Here is a 19,269-nt window from a genome sequence, read left to right on the forward strand (position 1 = left end):
GGTCACACTTGAGCAGGAGGAAACTCTGCTCTGGAGGTATCTGTCTAGTCAAGCCTAGAAACGGACCTCCTCAGCGCCCCCACAGCCACGAAGAGAAAAAATAAAAAATACTGGCTGGAAATGCCACAGGGAGAGGCAAGAAGAAGCTTGCTGCCCCCCCCAAACTTGCAGACTCGTTGGTGGCAAAGCGGCAAAAAACTCCTTTTAAAATTGCCGCGGCGCTTCAATTAACCGCTCTACAGCTGATCAGCGGTTTTGGGATCACTGTAGCGTGGGCGGCGGCCCGATTTGGCGATTTCCCTTAAAATTAGGGAATCGCTATTATTGTTGGTGGTATTGTGGTCTAGGGCCCCTTAAAGAATCGTTGGTGGGATAGATCAAAAAAATCCCCCCAAAAAAGACAGGAAAAAGAAAAAGGAAAAAAGTTCCCTTTTAAAATGGGGCTTTCAAAATGGCCGCCGCCAGGAGCGAAGCAAAGCCTGGCAGCTTAGGACGCTCTAGCAAGGCAAAACCGGCAGGCTACAATAGAAGGGGGGAAAAATATATATATATATATATATATATATATATATATATATATATATATATATATATATATATATATATATATATATATAGCCTGGTAGACCGGTACCTTAGGAAAATTTAAAGGGGAAGTAACAATTTTAAACTAGAGAAATAAAAAGGTGGTCAAAAAGACTTACAATTCTGTGATATTGAACAGACCTGGGCTGTATAGCCAGATCTGTAGGAGATGTTTCTCTCAGGCCGACTGAGTCTAAACTGGGCATGAAAGGGGTGGAGCAAGGGGAGTGGTCAAAAATTATGACTCAGCCAGCATCAGATCCGACTGATACAACCCTCATCTGGACAATGTCACACCCTCATCAAGGAAATCAGACCCACATACCTAACATCACAGTGCACCCGATAGCCCGCTAATCAACTGCTTGGTTGCAGCAGCAGATTAATAAATTGTTTTTTCTAGCACAGGTGGTGAGGCCATACTTTTAAACACTAATGTGCATATTCAGCCTTAACCTCACCCTAGTACCAAAAGAATTGCCCAATCCATGCTTTATAGATGTTCTCAACTTGAAAGAATAAGGCTTTTTAAAGTACTTTTCTTGTAAAATAGTTATTGTAAGCAGACAAAACAGGGACCAAAATGATACCAATAAATATTATGTGACCTTCTTGAGCTCTTCTTTTGAAAACTTTTCATACGGATTGTGTTCAAGATATGCTATATGTTCTGTGCTACTGGTTCCCAGTCCTGGAACTTTCGTCTTCTTGCTGCCAGGGACCTCCCCATAAGGATGATGCACAAGATCAAAGTGAAGCATAGTGATCATCTCTTTCTTAATCAGTTCTTCACTCTTCTGTAAATCGGTTAGAGGTGGCTCTACATTTAAAGGTCTCAGAATTGTTTCATTTACCTAAAACAAACCAACAAAAAATCATTCAAATTGACCAAACTAATTTTAATTAGCAATTTTTATGTTTGTGTGTCTATATTTTTCTTGACTGTACACCGCCTTGAGTCCTACGGGAGAAAGGCGGTATAGAAATATAATAAATAAATAAATTCACATTGTCACTTAGGAGCAACCTCTTATAATCTAAATTCTTCTTTTATTAGATTCATGTACTCTGCAACTGGAGCACAGATACACACATTTTAAGCTTACAAAAATTTAGAAATATTTTACTGTTTTTAAAAAGATTTTTAATCAACCAAAACTACATCAGTGGGTTTTCTGAAAGGGATGCTTTAAAAAGAAAGGATGATCCTAACTGGCCCTTTCTCCACTTCAGACTTCGTGACTAACTCCTATAGTACAACTTTTACCCTCTTACAGAAATAGGCACATATTTATTAGAATTAGGAATAACTTACTTCAGAAGGTCTTGGTAGATCTTTCTGAACAGCTTTGTGCATTCGCTTTAAAGCCTTTAGGCGCTCCATTTCTCGAATGGACTGGAAAGAGATTTCAGTAATTAGGGTGAGTTTTTGCAAGACTTCTCAGTAACACAGAGCACAGTGAAAAGCCAACAAAATCTGTTAGAGAAAACAGTGTCCTAAACCAAATATAGAGCAGGGAAATGTAGTGCTTCAAAGAATTTTTTTAAAAAGGAAATCCCATTCCACTATACAAAATCATTCTTCCATAAAGCGGAACAATTTGTTCCAGACTTTTTTTAAAAAAAATTACCCTGCCTTTTTTTCAAATACAATTCAAAGCAGCAAATATAACAGTACTTACTCCTTCTCCTATTTTCCCCACAACCACCCTGTGAGGTGAGTTGAGCTGAGAGTAGCCCAGCTGGTTTTTCATGCCTAAAGCAGGATTACAACTCACAGCCTCCTGGTTTCTAGGCCAGCAAATAAGTTACCGTTATTATAGGAAATCTACATTGCCAAATCCAAATTGCAACTGACAGGACCCAGCAGAAGAAACAACCTCACTACCCCTACTGTCTGTGTTTATACACAATACTTAGTATCAGTCTCTGTATTGTCCCAATTCCAAAAGTATGGTGCAGAAAGTCGGTAACTGAACAGTTTCCCATTCTAAAATGAATATATCTCCAAGTACTGTCACATTTTTTTAACTGCCTTTCTGTGAACCAGTAATTTAGCAGTTGTTTTTTCACTGATAATGAAGGAATGTGTAAGTGGTTTACATAACTGTCTCCTAAATATTTATTGGTTTAGGAAGTGATCATTATCTTAGTCAGATACTTACCCATGATTTACACAAAAATTTCCTGGGATTGCATAGTACAGTGAGTCAAAGTCTAACCACAATGGTGGAATTCATGCAGTGTGCAAGCTTAAGATATAGTTAGGTATAACTGTAACGCCAGAGAGATGCCTGAATATAGGCGAAGAATCTTAATTTAAAAATTATCTTCAACCACAGGATAATAACTCAAATGATCCATTTATACCTAACGACTGAAGAACTACAAAGCTCAACCTGCCATGTTCTTCTAACAGAGAATCAGAAGTCTAAGGGATCTTGCCTGTTGAATGTTTTCTGAAGGATCCTTGTCTGAATTCCATTCTTATGTTTCCGTGCCCCAGGCAGAGATCTGATACTTTGACCTCTAATATTTTTAATTGCATTTTTTGCAACTTATCATTTTAACAAAGTTTGCACTTATTTGTCACTAGCTCTGTGAGAGAATATTCCTTAGAAGCAGGACATATAATCTAATAATCATAATACCTGGGAATATATATTATAAGCATCCCTTTGTTCTATGATGACAAATTAATTGCGGCCAACTCCTCTTTTATACATTTTACCTGTTTGCGAGCATCTGCATCAGCTGCATCTTCTATGTATGTATCATCTGCATTATGATCGTCAAGCTCCTTCTCTGCATTTTCTGGTAGAACAATTTCAAAGTCGTTCTTTGGAGCAGGAAGACCCATCAATCCTAGGCGCAAATTTTCACGGGATTCTCTTTCCTACAAAATGTTAAAAGAATTTAATAAAGACAATACAAGAAAAAAAATTGTTTTCCTAAAATTAAATATGCTTTTTTCTCTGGAAGAATGGTTGAAATCATTTTCAGGTTTCAGATCTCTATATAAAAATGGCAAAAAATTATGAAAAATTTACAATACAATTCACTTCTAACCTAAACAAACCACATTTTACAATATCTTTTTTTGTTTCTTTTTTCCCCTCTATTTTTACAAGTTACTCAAGGCAGCGAACATATACAATACTCCTTCCTCCTCCTGTTTTCTCTACAACAACCGCTCTGTGAGGTGGATTGGTCTGAGAATGACTCCCCCAAAGTCACTCAGCAGGTTTGTATGGCTAATGTGGGACTTGAACTCATGGTCTCCTATCTTGGTGCCTTAACCACTAGACCAAACTAGCTCTGTTTGTTCAGTTTGTTCTCAGTTCTCCCTTACAACAAAGAAGTGGCAAACCAGCAGTTAAAGTGTGGCACGTAAAAATTCCTACCAAGTGCTAGTATTGCAAAGTTTAAAATAAGATGTTTATTCTTTTTCAGTCACAATTTCTTGTAACATTATTAGATTCCTAACAACCTCTTTTAATCTTTTTCCTTCCACAGATGCTTATGAATCATAACCCCAGCTTGCAAAAGTCAATGATAATCATTTCCCAATCAATCCTAAGGTCAGAGAGAGCACCGGGAAATCACTGAGATGCTTCCATCTCTATCTCTGATCACCACAGTTGCAATAAACAATGATGGATCATGTCATTTTTGTTGTACTTAACTGAAAACCTTAGAATTAGTCTTGGCTGAATTTTATGATGAGACCTTCAGTGCTCTTTTCCTTCTTCTGAAGGAGACTTCAAATTTTATTCTCATTTTCTGGACAGTTAAATTATCGCACCAAAAATGTCATTTGCAAATTATCTTGCAAGGATCTGTTAAGAATCCTTTCCACAAATTCATTTAAATACTCTAATAAATACAATTTCTGCAGCATAGCATGGCAAAGCAAAGATGAAGCATTGAAGTCTTCAAGAAAAATTGTGAATTCTTGGGCACAGGCTTCCAACCAGCTATGAATCCCAGGATGATCTTCATTACACACAGGGAAACTAAAAGTATCTTCCATTCTTCCCCTAGAGCATGTGGCCATTCTGGGACTAGGCTTGCAATTTTTCAGAAGCACATCATCCAAAATAAGAACTCAGATGTGATGTTTCAAATAGGAATTGTACTTCAAATACAGCAATCCAAAGTTGAGAAAGAATTCAAAAAATTAAAATTAAGCTTTATTTATAGAATAAAATCCTCAGTTGATGTTCCAGTGCTGTTTTGGGGACCATTTTCTTAAAGTAGATGTGATTATAGAAAAAGCTTTCCAACTCTGCAAAGTCACTAGGGCCTTATTACTTAATACAAGAGTCTTGAATAATTTTGAAAATTATTTCAACAATGTACTAAATTGCTCTTCTATGGCTTTTATCCTCCAATTAGTACTTTATAACTTTCAGAAATTTCTTGTCACTTGATCACAAGCAGTTTTTAAGCCAGCCTCTCAAACTGACATGGATTTGCATAAAAGAGTGCTAAAGTTCAACCAAAAGAAAAGTTATCAAGCGATCCTCTAAGTTGCTAATAAAACCTCAGATCCTTCCATGTACTCTGCTATTCTTTTTTCTCCCAAGAGATAGGAAAAACAGAATCACATTATATGTACACCTTAGATGTATAAAAACTTTAAAACTTTCCTCCAAATTTCTGATATAAAAGCACCTAAGTAGCAAAGCTGGAGATAGAAGTGTTTTAACATTCCCTATGCTGTTTAGCTCACCAATGCAATTAACTTTTTAGGTAATTGAGTTTGCTAAAGGTACCTATATTTTATCTTTAGTGAGGAAGAAAAGTAGAATATACATTCTCCCAATATCACTACTTTATTTTATTATATTTTAGTAAAAACAAAAGGAAAATGGACTCTATATAGCATTCTATATATCCTTTCCTGAAAAACTACTGAGTGCCAGGTTCTGGATAACTCCTAAAGCTAATGCCCTGTATATAGTCATCTTATGTGCAAAGATCCATGAATTCAATTTCCAGGTGAGGCTTTGAACTCCACAGAATAAGATTTGAAGATTCCTAATGTGGATAAATCCAGTCATGTACTGACTCTTGGTGGTTAATACTACTGCTTTAAAAGATATGCACTGCATCTGTCCTGCTATGAAGTTTCAAACTAATCCTATTGGACTTACAATTTTGTGAGCTTCATCTAATGAAATACGGTATTACATTAGAAATAATATATCACATGTTATGTATAGTAAGATATTTTCTTACCTACCATATGTTTTGTATAGGATGGATCACTATAATCTGCCATCCCCTCCTCAGGATTAATATTTAGCTTATCACGCAGTGGAGTTCTGCCTGGTGTCACTCCTATCACTGGCTTGGGAGTCATTCCACTATGAGGAGTCAGACTTTCAGCTCCATGAGTAGGAGTCCTACAAAAATACAAAATTGGTAGAATGCATCAGTTCTCAGGCAGTGTCTCAGGCACTTAAATATATTCATCATAGCACTTGCTAATATGACTGTGTTTTAGGTTTTGAATCAGCAGTTAACAAAACTACAAGAGATGGCAAAAAGGAATTTTGTTTGATGAACAAAGTAGACGAGACTGGACAGACATAGTAAACTAGAAGATTTGGGAGGAAAAAAACAGCAGTTCTATCTTGGGCATATCAGAACAGTCCCCTGTTCACCAATCAATAAGCCTGTTATTCCTCACACAACAACTTCTCTGAATTAAAATCTTCATCTTTAAATAAATCTTGAATCTCAAGAAACCAATGTACAGCCTTTTCAAAAATATATCTCTGATAATTTTATCTTGAATGGTTGAACATAGATAGGCACTTGTTGAATTTGGTATTTCTGTGGACTCTGCATATTTCTCTGACTTGCTGATGCTGAGTTTTCACTCAGATTGAATTTGAAAATAAAAACTTCAATTTTGTTTTGCATTAGGAGTTTTCTGTACGTGCATGAATACTGCATATTTTTGAACTTGGTTGCCACTGATTTTCAGAGTGCATTTAAATGCAGATTTTGCTACTTTATACAGAATGGTGCCTGTAAATGTAGTAGTGTCTGTTTTTGCTACTATTTATTCATACAGCTTTTCTTTTCTTTTGTTTGGCTATAAGGGAAACAAAAATGTCTAATAATAATAATTACAATAAAGTACTGTAATAATAGTAAACCAGGCATGGTCCCAATTGTTTCTGGCACACTATACCAAAAATTTTGGACACCCCTGCACACTGACAAAATTTCCATCTATCAAATACAAAAGGCCACCCTGCTTGGATCCATACATGTACTATACTGATACTTTGTGGCATTTTACTTGATGTGTAAGAAAGCCAACACTACCTAAAGAACTGGCAGCTATGATTTCACATTGTTGTGTATATAGTAGTAATAATAGTAGTAATATTAATAATAATAAAGCAGGAATTGTACTGATAAACAGGATTCCTGTTCTTTTTCGAACTTGTTTAACACATATATTACATTTAAATTGTCACTAGGAGTCAAAACCAGCATAAAAATTAGCCAAGGCTAATTCTTGATATTTCAAAATATTTTTGAAAACATTAAAAAAAAATCTCTGAACTACTCACTCTTATAGCTTTGAAGTAAGAAAAAAAAACCCACAAAGGACAAGGAATTCTTTTCAGGGTCTCATCAAATCTATGCATGCAACCTCAATATATTTTGAGCAGAATTCAGAATATTAGCATTATCTCAAATTTTGTTTTATCATAATGCAGCCAATTTAGAATGTTCTAAAGAAGCATTGCAGGAAGGTTCTTCTGTTCTTACCTAAAACACATTTTTGTGTTTCGCATATACCTGTATAACTGTGCCTTTATTTTCTTTGTAAAGATCCTGAAGAGTACAACTCTATATATGAAAAGTACCACTTACTGCAGGATGCTTCAGTGATGTAGTTCAATATATTGAACCACAACTATTTTTCCGTTCAAATTTCCTCTGTGTAAATGAGCCCTATTTGTTATGAAGTTTCTGGGAATTGTTTTAGGAATCAACCTAATCATCCAAACAGAAAATGTCCCTCATTTTTTTTGCAGAAAAATCTAAAATGCCCTTTTCAACAACTCAAAAATCTAATTTACCTGAAGGGAGTGGAAAGCACAGTATTTGGTGTCTGAACAACTTGTCTCTGAGGTGTTATTCCAGAGAAATCACTTTCATGTAAGGGTGTATTAAGACCTCCTTTCAAGGGAGTATCAACATTTGTAAGTGCCATTAAATTCTGAGCTTCCTGTAGGGAAGACAAAGTACATAATAAACATTTTTCAAAATCACCAAACAATTACAACAATTGTAAAACAATAACAATTATGAATCACCATATACATATGCAGAATTACCAACAGATATCCAACGTCTCTTAACAAGCAATTAGTCTTTACCACCACCATCTGAATGTTTTAAATTAGAGTTCATTTTGGTTACAAAAACTCTTTTTTAACGTTATACTGGAACTGCTTCTGCTTTTATTTTCTTCTGCCGCCCGCCCCCCCTGGATAGATTTGGGATGTCCCTACTCCTCAAAAGAAGGACATATCAAAACTTTTTCCACCAAGCCACAATTATTATCTCTCTCTATACAGAACTCAAATAAATATGTAAAAATTATCTGCTGGTATTTAGCCCGTCCCCGTTTTTACTCCATGGCAGACAGAATTGTAGTAATGGAAGCTGCAGGACAATTTGTAAGTGAATCAGTGACTGTTTAAGCATTACCTGTAGGATCCTGTCCTGTGCAGCAGGTGTTTTAGGTGTTCGAAGGGCAATACTGTTGTTGGTTACATTGTATTCTGATAAGAGCGTGCTGGAAGCAGAATTTGTAATTCCAGATTCTTCTGCTGTTTGACGGGCAATCTCACTTGCTTGACCAACTTTAACTACTTCCTCAAGTTCTGTATCTGAAATCTTAAATAAAGAGCAAATGAAATAAGAAACAATATTGCAGGTTTGTAATATATAGACATTGCAACAGTTAGTAACAATTCCAACTCAGAAAAAATCGTGTTATGAAAGAAGACAGTGCTTGTGATGCATATTCCACCTAGAGGCAATGAACAAAATCCTCAACTGGTTAGTCATGGATGATTCCTTTTTTCATATAGCTAATGCAGATGAGGTACTTGTCCCAGTTAATCTTTAAGACTGCACTGTAAACCACAAAATATATTTAACAAATTTTAAACTAAGTATAGTAAAAGTCCAAGGTCCTTAACGAACAGAATATAGAAAGTCATGCGTATGCCTTGCCACTTTGCCTCATCACCTATGAATGCAACTACTATTCATTTAAAAATGTTAAGAATACCTTCTCTCACCACATGGTAACCCTCTCTCAGCAACCTGGAACAGTGATATTGAGTGCCAATAAATAAATGCAGAATATTTCTCAGAAGGAGAAAACTTTTGATGAGATGTGAAAAAAGGAACTATAAAATGAGTCCATGGCAATAAGAAAAATGAAGGGGAAAGGTTTGTCTAATGACCTGAAGGACAAAATGGTGTTAGCTAAGCTAACCAGATCACCTGTCTTCCTATCACTTTTCCTGATCTCTTACGAGTACAGCCATAATGATGCTTAGAAGGTAAACCATGGCATTATCAAAGAAAGGATAATTGGAAGTGAGGAAAACTATGGGAAACAAGGCCAAAACAGATAACACTTAAAAATAAAAAATTAAACAGTAACATTTATTCTAATACACAATCTCTTATCTATGTATTACTAAAATTCTTGTCATTCCTTTAACTGGGAGAAATGATACTTTAAAAGGCAACAATTTTTGAACCAAGTTATCTCAAATGGGCTAACCTATGGAAGTTAGCCCATTTGAGATATCTAGGACCTATGACTTCTGAGGGAATGAAATTTGGGAAAGTTGTGGCTTCTTCAGTGCTACTGTGTGCTGCTTCTTCATTTTCAATGTTCCATGATAGTTTCCCAGCCAATCTTAAAATCCCTCTCTTCCCCACCCAGCAGTAGTCACTTATTTGCCTCTGCTGGGAAGGGGAGATTCCCAATACTCCTTGCCAGATTCCCACAAAGAAACTCAATGGGAAAGCTGGTGGGAAGCTAGAATCACACCTACTCCCACTGCGTTTTTGCTAGCAGTTGATCATACTGTTTCTTTGTTTGGTAAGGAAATCTCTGAAACGTTAACCCAAGAGGAAATGGGTTGTCTAGTTCTTAATAAAACCATTGCCTTTATAGTTCTACCTTCATTATCTCACTACCTCTGACCCTATGGATTACACACACTGAGAACAAAGAGAGAGACAGAATGATTTGCATAAACTGATATAAGGAACTGCATCACAACTTATATTTGTTATTACAGACTCCAATACTAAATGAAACACAATTTGTGCTTCTACTGATGAACGTTTCCATTATTAAACAAACTTGGAAGACATTTCTTTTTCATACCAACAGAAGACCCACCAGCGACAATAATAAGCAATGTACCTGAGGAGCTGGAAGCACCAGTTTACTTCTTTTTTTAGTAAATTCTGAAACACCACTAGTCTGAAGAATTGCTGACGGTAAATCAGATTCTTTTTTCCGTTTCAGCTGTTGCTTATCTTTTTTTCGCTCTCTTCCTTCTTTTTCCCTAAAAAAGTAAAAAAAAGTAAATTAAATACAAGGGTTTTGCAAAGATCATCTGGCATGCTTCAGAACTGGATAGGAAAGAGATGAAATTTATAGAAAGATTGTTGTTCATAGGAGCTATCATCTTCCAAATTTCAATGAATCCAGCTGTTTGCAAATCCTTTTACAGTCTTGGTTATTAGCATGTATTATGCTTTACTTTTCATCAAAATGAAATGAGACCAATATCACATGACCCTAATGACAGCAATCCTGGATATGTCCCAGTTGCTGGTGTAATTTCAGGACCAAGCGGGTCAAATGGGAAGAGATGGGGAGTCTCAGGCAAAGAAACTGGCAGAAGTGGATGTGCAAGTGCCATAGGCAGGCACTACTAAGTGCAGGTGGGCAAAAAAGCAGTGAGGGTGGGAGCAGGAGCAACTTCCAACTTTCTGTTAGCTTCCCTGTTGACTTTGTTTGTGGAAAGCAAGTAGGAAATATTGAAAAAAGCAATCATGTGTCTGTGGCTCACTGCAACATTGTAACTGCAGGTGGGCACCAAGCACCTGGACTGAAACAACTGGAATTCTGAGGACAGGTTGTAAGCTCCCCTCATTCACTATCACTGTAACTTTGACATGCTGCTCACTGCTGATGCTGCTCTAAAGATAGGGGGAAAGGGAGAGAGTGGAAGAAGAGGGAGAAGAGAAGGCAAATCAGCACTGGGTAACTAAGCAGGAGCAAAAGGGAGATGACAGGAACAGTATAGAAGTGTGTAAAAGAGAGAGGAGGGGTGAGTTTGAGAGGGAGAAGAGCAGAAAAAAAGTGGAGTGAAGAGAGGGGGAGACCAGACAAAGAGAAAAGACAGGGGAGGAAAAGAAAAGGACAAAGAACATGCTTTGTTGTTCTTTTTCTCTGGGGCTCCTTCCTGCTCTACCCTGCCCTGCCTTTCCTGCCATCCGGTGGTACACACACCACTGTTTTTGACCAGTTGCACAAGTGGAGATTTAATGTGCTTAGATTTTGGCAGGGAGGTTTTCAGCACCAGAGCCAGGAGGCAGCCAGAATGGGGAGGCAGCAGTAAAATAAGGAGCATGGGGTGCCTTAGGGTCCTTGGAGGCCCAGGACAGACCATGCACAAATGCCTCTCCACTGTAGAAAGCACTGACTTCCTGGCAAAGCAGTAGAGAAGATTATAAATGGTGATCATATAATTGCAATTGGTTTTAAGTGTGAACTGGTTCCCAAGTGCTCAAATTGCAATCATGTGACCATGGGGAGGCAGGTACACCATTTGGAAGTGCTTTATTTACAGCACCCTTTTCAAGGCTATCCTAACTTTAAATTATTGTTAAGCGACCAGTCGCAAGTCAAGGACTAGCTGTATATTATTATTTTATTTATAATCTGCATCTGAAATATGTTGTTGCCATTTTTTTCAGGAAGATTTAGCACTGATAAATGTTAAGACGGTTAAAATTGTAAGATCAAAACTATTTTCTTCAAAAGAATAATTTATTATTTTAGAGCTGCCACAAACTGGAGCACAAATAGAGGGCAGCCCTTTCAGATATTTTTTGAGGAAGATGTACAAAATATGGTTACGCTATATATACAAGAAGATAAAAATGAGTGATTAACCCTAAAAAAATCCAGCATAAGTGCTTTATTATTGCTTTTAAATTATAGGGATTAGTAAATGCAAGGGGCTAGAAATAGTTTTAAAATAGTCACAGAAAAAGTTTTATTCAGTGTCTATATGCCAAAATATATGATATTCCCATTCTTCTGAAATCCTCATGTTTTCCTAAACAATTAGAAACCCTCAGGAGATAAATAGCTGCTCTTGTTGTGTATGAAGAGAAACATTTACAACTTGAACCAACATCAATGTTGTGGGGGCCTCAGACAGAATTTGATATATCACAAGATTTTGCTCCATGTACTACTTTTTTTTTTTTTTTAATTTGATTTATATGCCACCCTTCTCCGGAGACTCAGGGTGGCTTACAATGCATTAAGCAATACTTTAATACTTTAATACTTTAATCCAAATTCTACTTACGATCTCAGTTCCCCATCCAAATCTTGTTGTCTTAGTTTCCTAAAATCTGCATCCAGTGCCTGATAGTTTTCTTCTGATGTATCGTAAAAACCAGGAGCAGGTTTCTTTTCAAATGGGATTTCAGCATTGTAATCTACTCCTCTTTTCTTTTTCCTTTTTTTCTGGATCTCAATTCCTGCAGCTCGGAGTTCTCTCCTTTTTTGTAGAGCAGCAAGACGCCTGAGGAGTAAAATCAAGTTTGAAGTGAATGTTAAAGGCTATATAACTGTGATGGCAAACCTGTGGCACGCGTGCCAGAAGTGGCACAGAGCCCTCTCTGTGAGCATATGCGCTGTCACCAGCTGCTGGGGTGAACACAGCAGAGAACAGCTGGCCGGTGCTCATGTGCGCACCTGAACCTGGAAGAGCAGCTGGCCGACGCACGCATGTGCACCGGCCACCTGCTCTTTTCCGGGTTCTGGCACGCACATGCACGCTCCAGTTTCAGCACTCAGTGCCAAAAAGGTTAACCATCACTTCTATATAATATATAGACCACTTTTGTTGAAGGCAACAAAATATCCATACTTTTTTTTTAAAAAAAAAAACCCTTTCAATTGTTGAATTTTAAAAGTAAAAAAAAACTTGTGTGAAGTAAGACTTATTAAAAACTCTAGGTTTAAATGCAATATTTCAAATATATGATTGGTTCTACTAATTTTATCACAATTATGCGTGAAATTCTGCACAATTATGCAGAAAGAGAATGAATCAGATCAAGGAAGGGGATGGAGTCTATCATCTAGATCAGGGCTGTCCAACTCGTGGCCCGCAGGCCGGATGCGTCACGCCCGGTTTAGTGAAGGGGGAAAAAGTACTGATACGTCACGTGACCCTGCTGTGACGCTGCGAGTTTGACAGCCCTGATCTAGATTCAAATGTATTAGGAGCTGCAAGGAGTTAGCCTTAGAACCCATCAAATAGATTTGCTATGCATACAAAACAAATCCTGAAAAACTCAAGCTATCTATGCCAAACTGGAGCATGAAAACTTTGTTATGATTTAAGATTACATCTTAAATCCAATTAGAAGAGACAAGTTCAATGAAAGTACTTGAGATGTAGGCTGTTACCTGGCTTCTTCCAACTGCTTCTCTCTTGCTTTCCTTTTGGCTTTCTTTCCCTGAGTGTTAGCCAAACGAGCTCTAGCTTCAGAAAGCATCTCAAGTTCATCTGCAAAACAAATATACCATTCATTTATTTACAAATGGGCAACACAGGATCAGAAAACCCTTTCAAAAGTTGAAAAAACCTATAGATTAATACAAATTCTACATCACTTATGTCTTATTTGAGCTCTTTAGCTTGACATAATTCTTCATGTATATCCACTATAGCTCTATATTCAAGGGAAAAATTTAACTCCATATTAAAGAATAATTGAAGTTTGCTTCTCCATTACTGAGGCTAGGATCTCAGACTGAAAATTTTCAGGCATAAAAGATCTGCAAACACCATTTTCTGGAACAGTCTACATTCAGATTCTCCTTTCTGCATTGCAAGGCCACTAGCAACATCACACACATGAATTAAGGAAGCTAACTATAATCTAAAGCGTACCCAGAACCATTGGATAAGAAGATCACGTATTTGCTCAAACCAATCTTGAGGCTGTCCAACTCCTTGATTAATTTGATTGGCTTATATATAAAAATAGAGCAATAGATTTAAATGTAAGTGAAAAATCCTGGCCAACCAAAAAAGCAATACACCCACCATAAGCAGATGTAATTAATGGGGACTCTATGATCACCTTATCACACAGTCTGCAAGAACAACCATGTTTTCAACAGTTTTCCTAAATGTATCTCTGGGAGGATACTGTTCTAAAGGATCGGCGTTGCAATAGAATGGGCATGCTTCCTGGATACCCCTTGTTTGAATGGGAACTAGAATACAACCACCCTGCTTGGTCTTACCGGGATGGGCAGAAACAAATGAAGATAAGCAATTCCTTAGATAGCCAGATGCTCTGCCATGAACAGCCTTAAATGTAATAATTAGCAACTTGAAGTGCTTCTGGAAGCTGACTGGTAACTAGAACAACTGATGAAGCAGTGAGGTCGTGTGGGCATAATGTACCAATACTGCCTGTGTGTGTCATTCTGGACCAGCTCAGCTCCTGGATGGTCTGCAAGGAAAAGCTCTATGTACAACTCTGTATACAATTCAATCATAAGGTGATTGAATGACTTGAATGACTGTCTGAAGGGCCCCCAGTCCAGGAAAAGTGCAATTGGCACATTAGATGTTCCTGTATAAAAAGCCTTTTTTTGGTCACAGCTGCCACCTGCTCTTTGAATAAGTACTGGAGATTCCAAGATATCATTAAGCCGCCACATTGTTATGATGTATAAGTAACCATGAACTGGTGGATGAAGTCACTTAACAGTTTTATGCAGTGTTAAACAGAAGGGGAGGGAGCATCAAACCCTGTAGCATTCTGAAAGTATAGGAATTTATGCGTGATCTCTCCTTTTCTGTCAACGTTGAGTGAAACTGGCTGGGTCTAACATGAAGGTGACCAAGCTAACACTCTGTTAATTTGATGACTGGAGAACCCTATTCATTTCTTTCATTTTGGGATTTTGGGAATCAGAAAATCAAATTCACTCCAGTTTATTTCATAAGGCCTTGCCATTTCAACTAGATCTGTCTAGTCACAGTGCAAGTCCTCACAATGGCCTGATAGGTGGTCCTGTGACCGATTCTCCCTAACAGGACTCAGATAGTTTTAAACAGGGCAGCTATCAGCAGACATTAAAAAACAGAGAAATTATGTTTTGTCACCATGATGTAATCCCTAACATGGATTCTTAGTCATGCTGTTAGTTCACTCTTTATCTAAAGAGTGTTCCAAGTGTCCTAACACTAACGCTGAACTGTATTTCCCAGAGATTCTCAGAAAACAATGAGCACACCAGGTTATGCATAGTGAGAAAGTCACATTTAGGGCAACCCAGCCAAAGGCCATTATTATCAGCCCATTCTGTGTTTATAAGAGAAAGACTCCCTCAAGTCTAGTTCAACCAACTTTCTTTTATTTCCTTCTTTCCTCCCTCCCTCCCTCTTGTAGATAAGACTATCAGACTATTGATTTAATGAAGAAAGTGAATAGGACAAATATTAATTTAAAAACATAAAACCAAAAGAAAAAAAATACTCAGGGACTGCTTCGATTAAAGGGAGACATAATTTGAAAAAAAAAAATCAAGCATACCCTCATCCATATCAATAGGATCTGGTCTGGCTGGCTTAGTTTCTGGGTTTGGATCAATTTCTCCAGGTTTAAGTTTTCTAGGATCATCAGCAGTTTCTTCCTCATTGTCCCTTTGAGCAGCTTTATCTCTACCAAGATGATACAAAAGCCAGCACAACGATAAGAAAACAACATTGCTAAGAAAATTACATAATTTAGTAATCACTGCAATTTCCAGAATGCCATAGGAAAAAGAATCAAAGCAAAACTTTAGGAATAGTATAATTCCTACTCTATTACTAAGCACTTCAAAGTTTTCTTCAATAAGTTGAGGCCATTTCTATAGCAGGAAGTCATCCAATATCTAAGAATGTATCCTCCCATTACAATGAAAAATTACTTACAATAAAAATTCATAATGCTCCAAACACTGGGCAGCTGTTCGTCCAATAATTGGTGCAATAGTTCTCCACTGAGTTGGCATAAGTTTGGCCAAATGGAGCAATTTCTCTTCTTCCTCTCGTGACCATTCTGTCTTCTTAATACTTGGGTCTAGCCATTCATACCTTATTCAAAATGAAAATATTGTTGCTTAACAGTAAATTTCTATCAAATATAATATGTCTATCAAACATTAAAAATATCAGCACTGACCTTCAATATTAAGAAATAAATTTCTTCCTTGGATGTCTTTTGTATAATTTTTTTACATGTATTACTGGCATTAGTTTAATCCCAAAACTATTTTTTCTTGTAGAAGTAATTAATTTTTAGAAGGCCTTTGCCTTTTAAATTTCTCACCAACATTTACTTTAAAATTACATGAAATTACATTACCATCTGGCTTTGCATTGTTTTGCTGATTTTCTGTGCAACAAAGAGGCAATACGAGACCACTGGTTTTTGCCATATTTCATTACAGCTGCTTTAAGAATTTCATCCTTAAAAGAAAAAAAAGTTTTGTTTATTACAGTATTTATTTAAGAGGTTTTGTTTTCAGTTCCAATCAAAAATTCTTATAAAAATCAATTTTGTTCCCTTTCATTACCCACCCCCTTTCTCTCTTAATATAACAACAAAAAATTAAATGAAATTGAAAATGAAAGATTTGAGATTGTTTACTAAGAAATACAAGGAAGGTGAGCTGGACACTGTATGGACTAGCATGTTCCAGTAGATCAAACTGATGGAGCTGACTTCTGTGATGGCTCTTTATTAGAATGTTCAGGTACAGTTATGTTAATAGACACATTCCTCTATGACTGCCAAATACAACTGAATATATAACTAGCCAAATGCTTTTCAACCCTGGCAGTTTGACGGTGTGTGAACTGCCAAGTTTGAGAAACACTGAACTATCCATTTGCTTATTTCACTGAATGCATTATCTGTGTGGAAATGAATTCCAAAATACTTTTTGCAGTTTACCTGCCTTTTCCTTAGACAATAATGAAAAGCGTAAGGTATGTACTGCTTTGGTTCAGGCTCCATTACATATAGTCCTCAATTTACAATGATTCATTCAGTGACCCTTCAATGTTACAATGGCACTGAAAAAAGTGATTTATGAGCAGTTTTCACTTACGACAGTTGCAGCATCCTGATGGTCACATGATCAAAATGCAAATGACATGTATTTATGTATTTATCCCAGGGTCATGTGATCACCATTTGTAACCTTCCCAGCTGGCTTCCAACAAAGTCAATGGGGGAAGACAGGTTCACTTAACAACCAGAAGATTCACTTAACATCTGCAGTGATTTGCTTAACTGTGGCAAAAATGTTCATAAAATGGGGCAAAAATCATTTGTCTTACTTAGCAACGGAAATTTTGGGCTCCCTTGTGGTGATGTCAAAAACTATTTTAAAAGAAATCTCTGGAAAAGCTTGCACAGAATTGACATAATTAAGTTTTTTTTTTTTTAATTTGATTTATATGCTGCCCTTCTCCGGAGACTCAGGGCGGCTTACAATGTGCTAAGCAATAGCCTTCATCCTTTTGTATATTTATACAAAGTCAGCTTATTGCCCCCACAACTGGGTCCTCAATTTTACCTACCTTAGAAAGGATGGAAGGCTGAGTCAATCTTGAGCCTGGCGAGATTTGAACCTGCAGTATAATTGCAGGCAGCTGGTCTTAATAACAGGGTGCTTTAGACCACTGTACTACCAAGGCTTTTATTCCAAATTATACAATTTTTTAATGTTCGCTCACATATTCAGTGTAAATATAAATGCAACAGCAAGAATGTACTAAGGATACAAAAATTCAAACGATGGCTAGATGGCAGCAAACACATTCAGAAAATCCTCTGCCACATCAAAATAGATTTTTGCAGTCCAGCTGCAATATCCCTAGCTGAACATTCATATAAAATTTATATTTCAGGATCACATTTTCAGAAAAGATCTATCATGGAATTGGCTTCAGTCTTTCTTAAAGCCCTGGCCACGTTTAGTGAAACTGAAGGGAAGATCCACGGGTTTCCTACCATGCTTTAAGGTCTGGCCAACAGTTAGAAAGATACAATTTGAAAGACAATTTGAAATAACCATCAAAAATGGTTCGTAATCTTATCAGAATTTATAGAAGAGAGAGAAAACTATGGGAGAATAGAAAACTATTCCTTGAGGATGAGTTCCAGCCCGAGTCCGAAAACTCGGGAAGACTAAAATATCTGATCCCGATGACCGACCCAGATTGGATCCTGCATTTAGGTATGTTTGATTTGTATCTACAGGAGCTAAAAGCAGTTCTCCCTTCTCCTGTCCCCCGCTCTCCCTCAACACAAATCCTGTGAAGTAGGTTAGGGAGGGAGTGGCCGAAGTCACCCAGGAGGCTTCAGTGGACCAGAACCAGCGCTTCCTACTCCTTGTCCAATTTATTAGTACGCTGGCTGTCATTGAGATCGGAGAGGAAGCTCCAGTCCCCAATACAGAGAAGGAAACAGACACTGAATTTAGCTTCACTTGTTAGTACTCTTGGAGATACGTATTTGGCGTCATGGGAGAGCAAGATGTAAGCTTCCATCCCGACGCAATAATAATAATAATAATAATAATAATAATAATAATAATAATAATAATAATAATAATAATAATAATAATAATAATAATAATAATAATAAAAAGAGCCGCTAGCCAGATCCATTTTCTCTTCCACGCAGGCGTCAGGGCCTTCTGCGCATGCGCTTCTCCGCCGTCATGGCCCTAACCGCAGAGGCCCTATATAGAAAAGAGCGCAACTCTGCCCCGAAAAAGGTTGGGAAACCGTGAGAACGTTACCTCTGTATTCCGCCACACGCCCCCTTTTATCATGATCCGCGGCATCTTGACGGTGGGAGAGTAAAGCCCCACAAAGGGAGACAAACAATAACGGCGGAACAAGCAAAACAGCCCCCTCAACGACTCCAGAGGCGCTTGGACGACTTGCACAGGCGCACTCTCGCCAAGAGAACGCCTCCTGCGAGGACTCTCCAGGAAGACGCGGGATTGGGCAAGAGGAAGCCCCGCCCACTTATGGGCGGGGACGGGGTTCCTTCTCTTATGCGTGCGTGTATAACAGAGGTCCTCAAATTTGGCAGCTTTAAGACTTGTGGACTTCAACTCCCAGAATTCTCCAGCCAGCTATGCTAATAAGCATAGCTGATCCTAAACCAGCTAATCCTGGGAGTTGAAGTCCACAAGTCTTAAAGCTGCCAAGTTTGAGGACCTCTGGGTAAAGGGAGGCTGCTTTCCCCTTTAAGGCGGGATAGTTTCTCTTT

General features: G+C 37.6%; 1 protein-coding gene across 1 annotated transcript in view; it reads right to left on the reverse strand.

Moving 5' to 3' along the window:
* CDC5L (cell division cycle 5 like) overlaps positions 1-18,974 on the reverse strand; it is a 33,336-nt gene extending 14,362 nt beyond the window's left edge. Inside the window, exons 1-13 of the mRNA XM_034426769.3 lie at positions 18,791-18,974; positions 16,342-16,445; positions 15,909-16,070; positions 15,526-15,653; positions 13,379-13,478; positions 12,267-12,485; positions 10,079-10,223; positions 8,332-8,520; positions 7,698-7,846; positions 5,834-5,996; positions 3,317-3,481; positions 1,901-1,981; positions 1,194-1,439 (exon numbers count right to left, since the gene is read on the reverse strand). Of these exons, the coding sequence (XP_034282660.1) occupies positions 1,194-1,439; positions 1,901-1,981; positions 3,317-3,481; positions 5,834-5,996; positions 7,698-7,846; positions 8,332-8,520; positions 10,079-10,223; positions 12,267-12,485; positions 13,379-13,478; positions 15,526-15,653; positions 15,909-16,070; positions 16,342-16,445; positions 18,791-18,835 (1,896 nt within the window). The 5' untranslated portion in view covers positions 18,836-18,974. The remainder of the gene's footprint in view (positions 1-1,193; positions 1,440-1,900; positions 1,982-3,316; positions 3,482-5,833; positions 5,997-7,697; positions 7,847-8,331; positions 8,521-10,078; positions 10,224-12,266; positions 12,486-13,378; positions 13,479-15,525; positions 15,654-15,908; positions 16,071-16,341; positions 16,446-18,790) is intronic.
* Positions 18,975-19,269: the final 295 nt, after the last annotated feature.

This window comes from Pantherophis guttatus, chromosome 1 (assembly GCF_059756535.1).
Source record: "Pantherophis guttatus breed Tessera chromosome 1, ASM5975653v1, whole genome shotgun sequence".
Lineage (NCBI taxonomy): Eukaryota > Metazoa > Chordata > Lepidosauria > Squamata > Colubridae > Pantherophis > Pantherophis guttatus.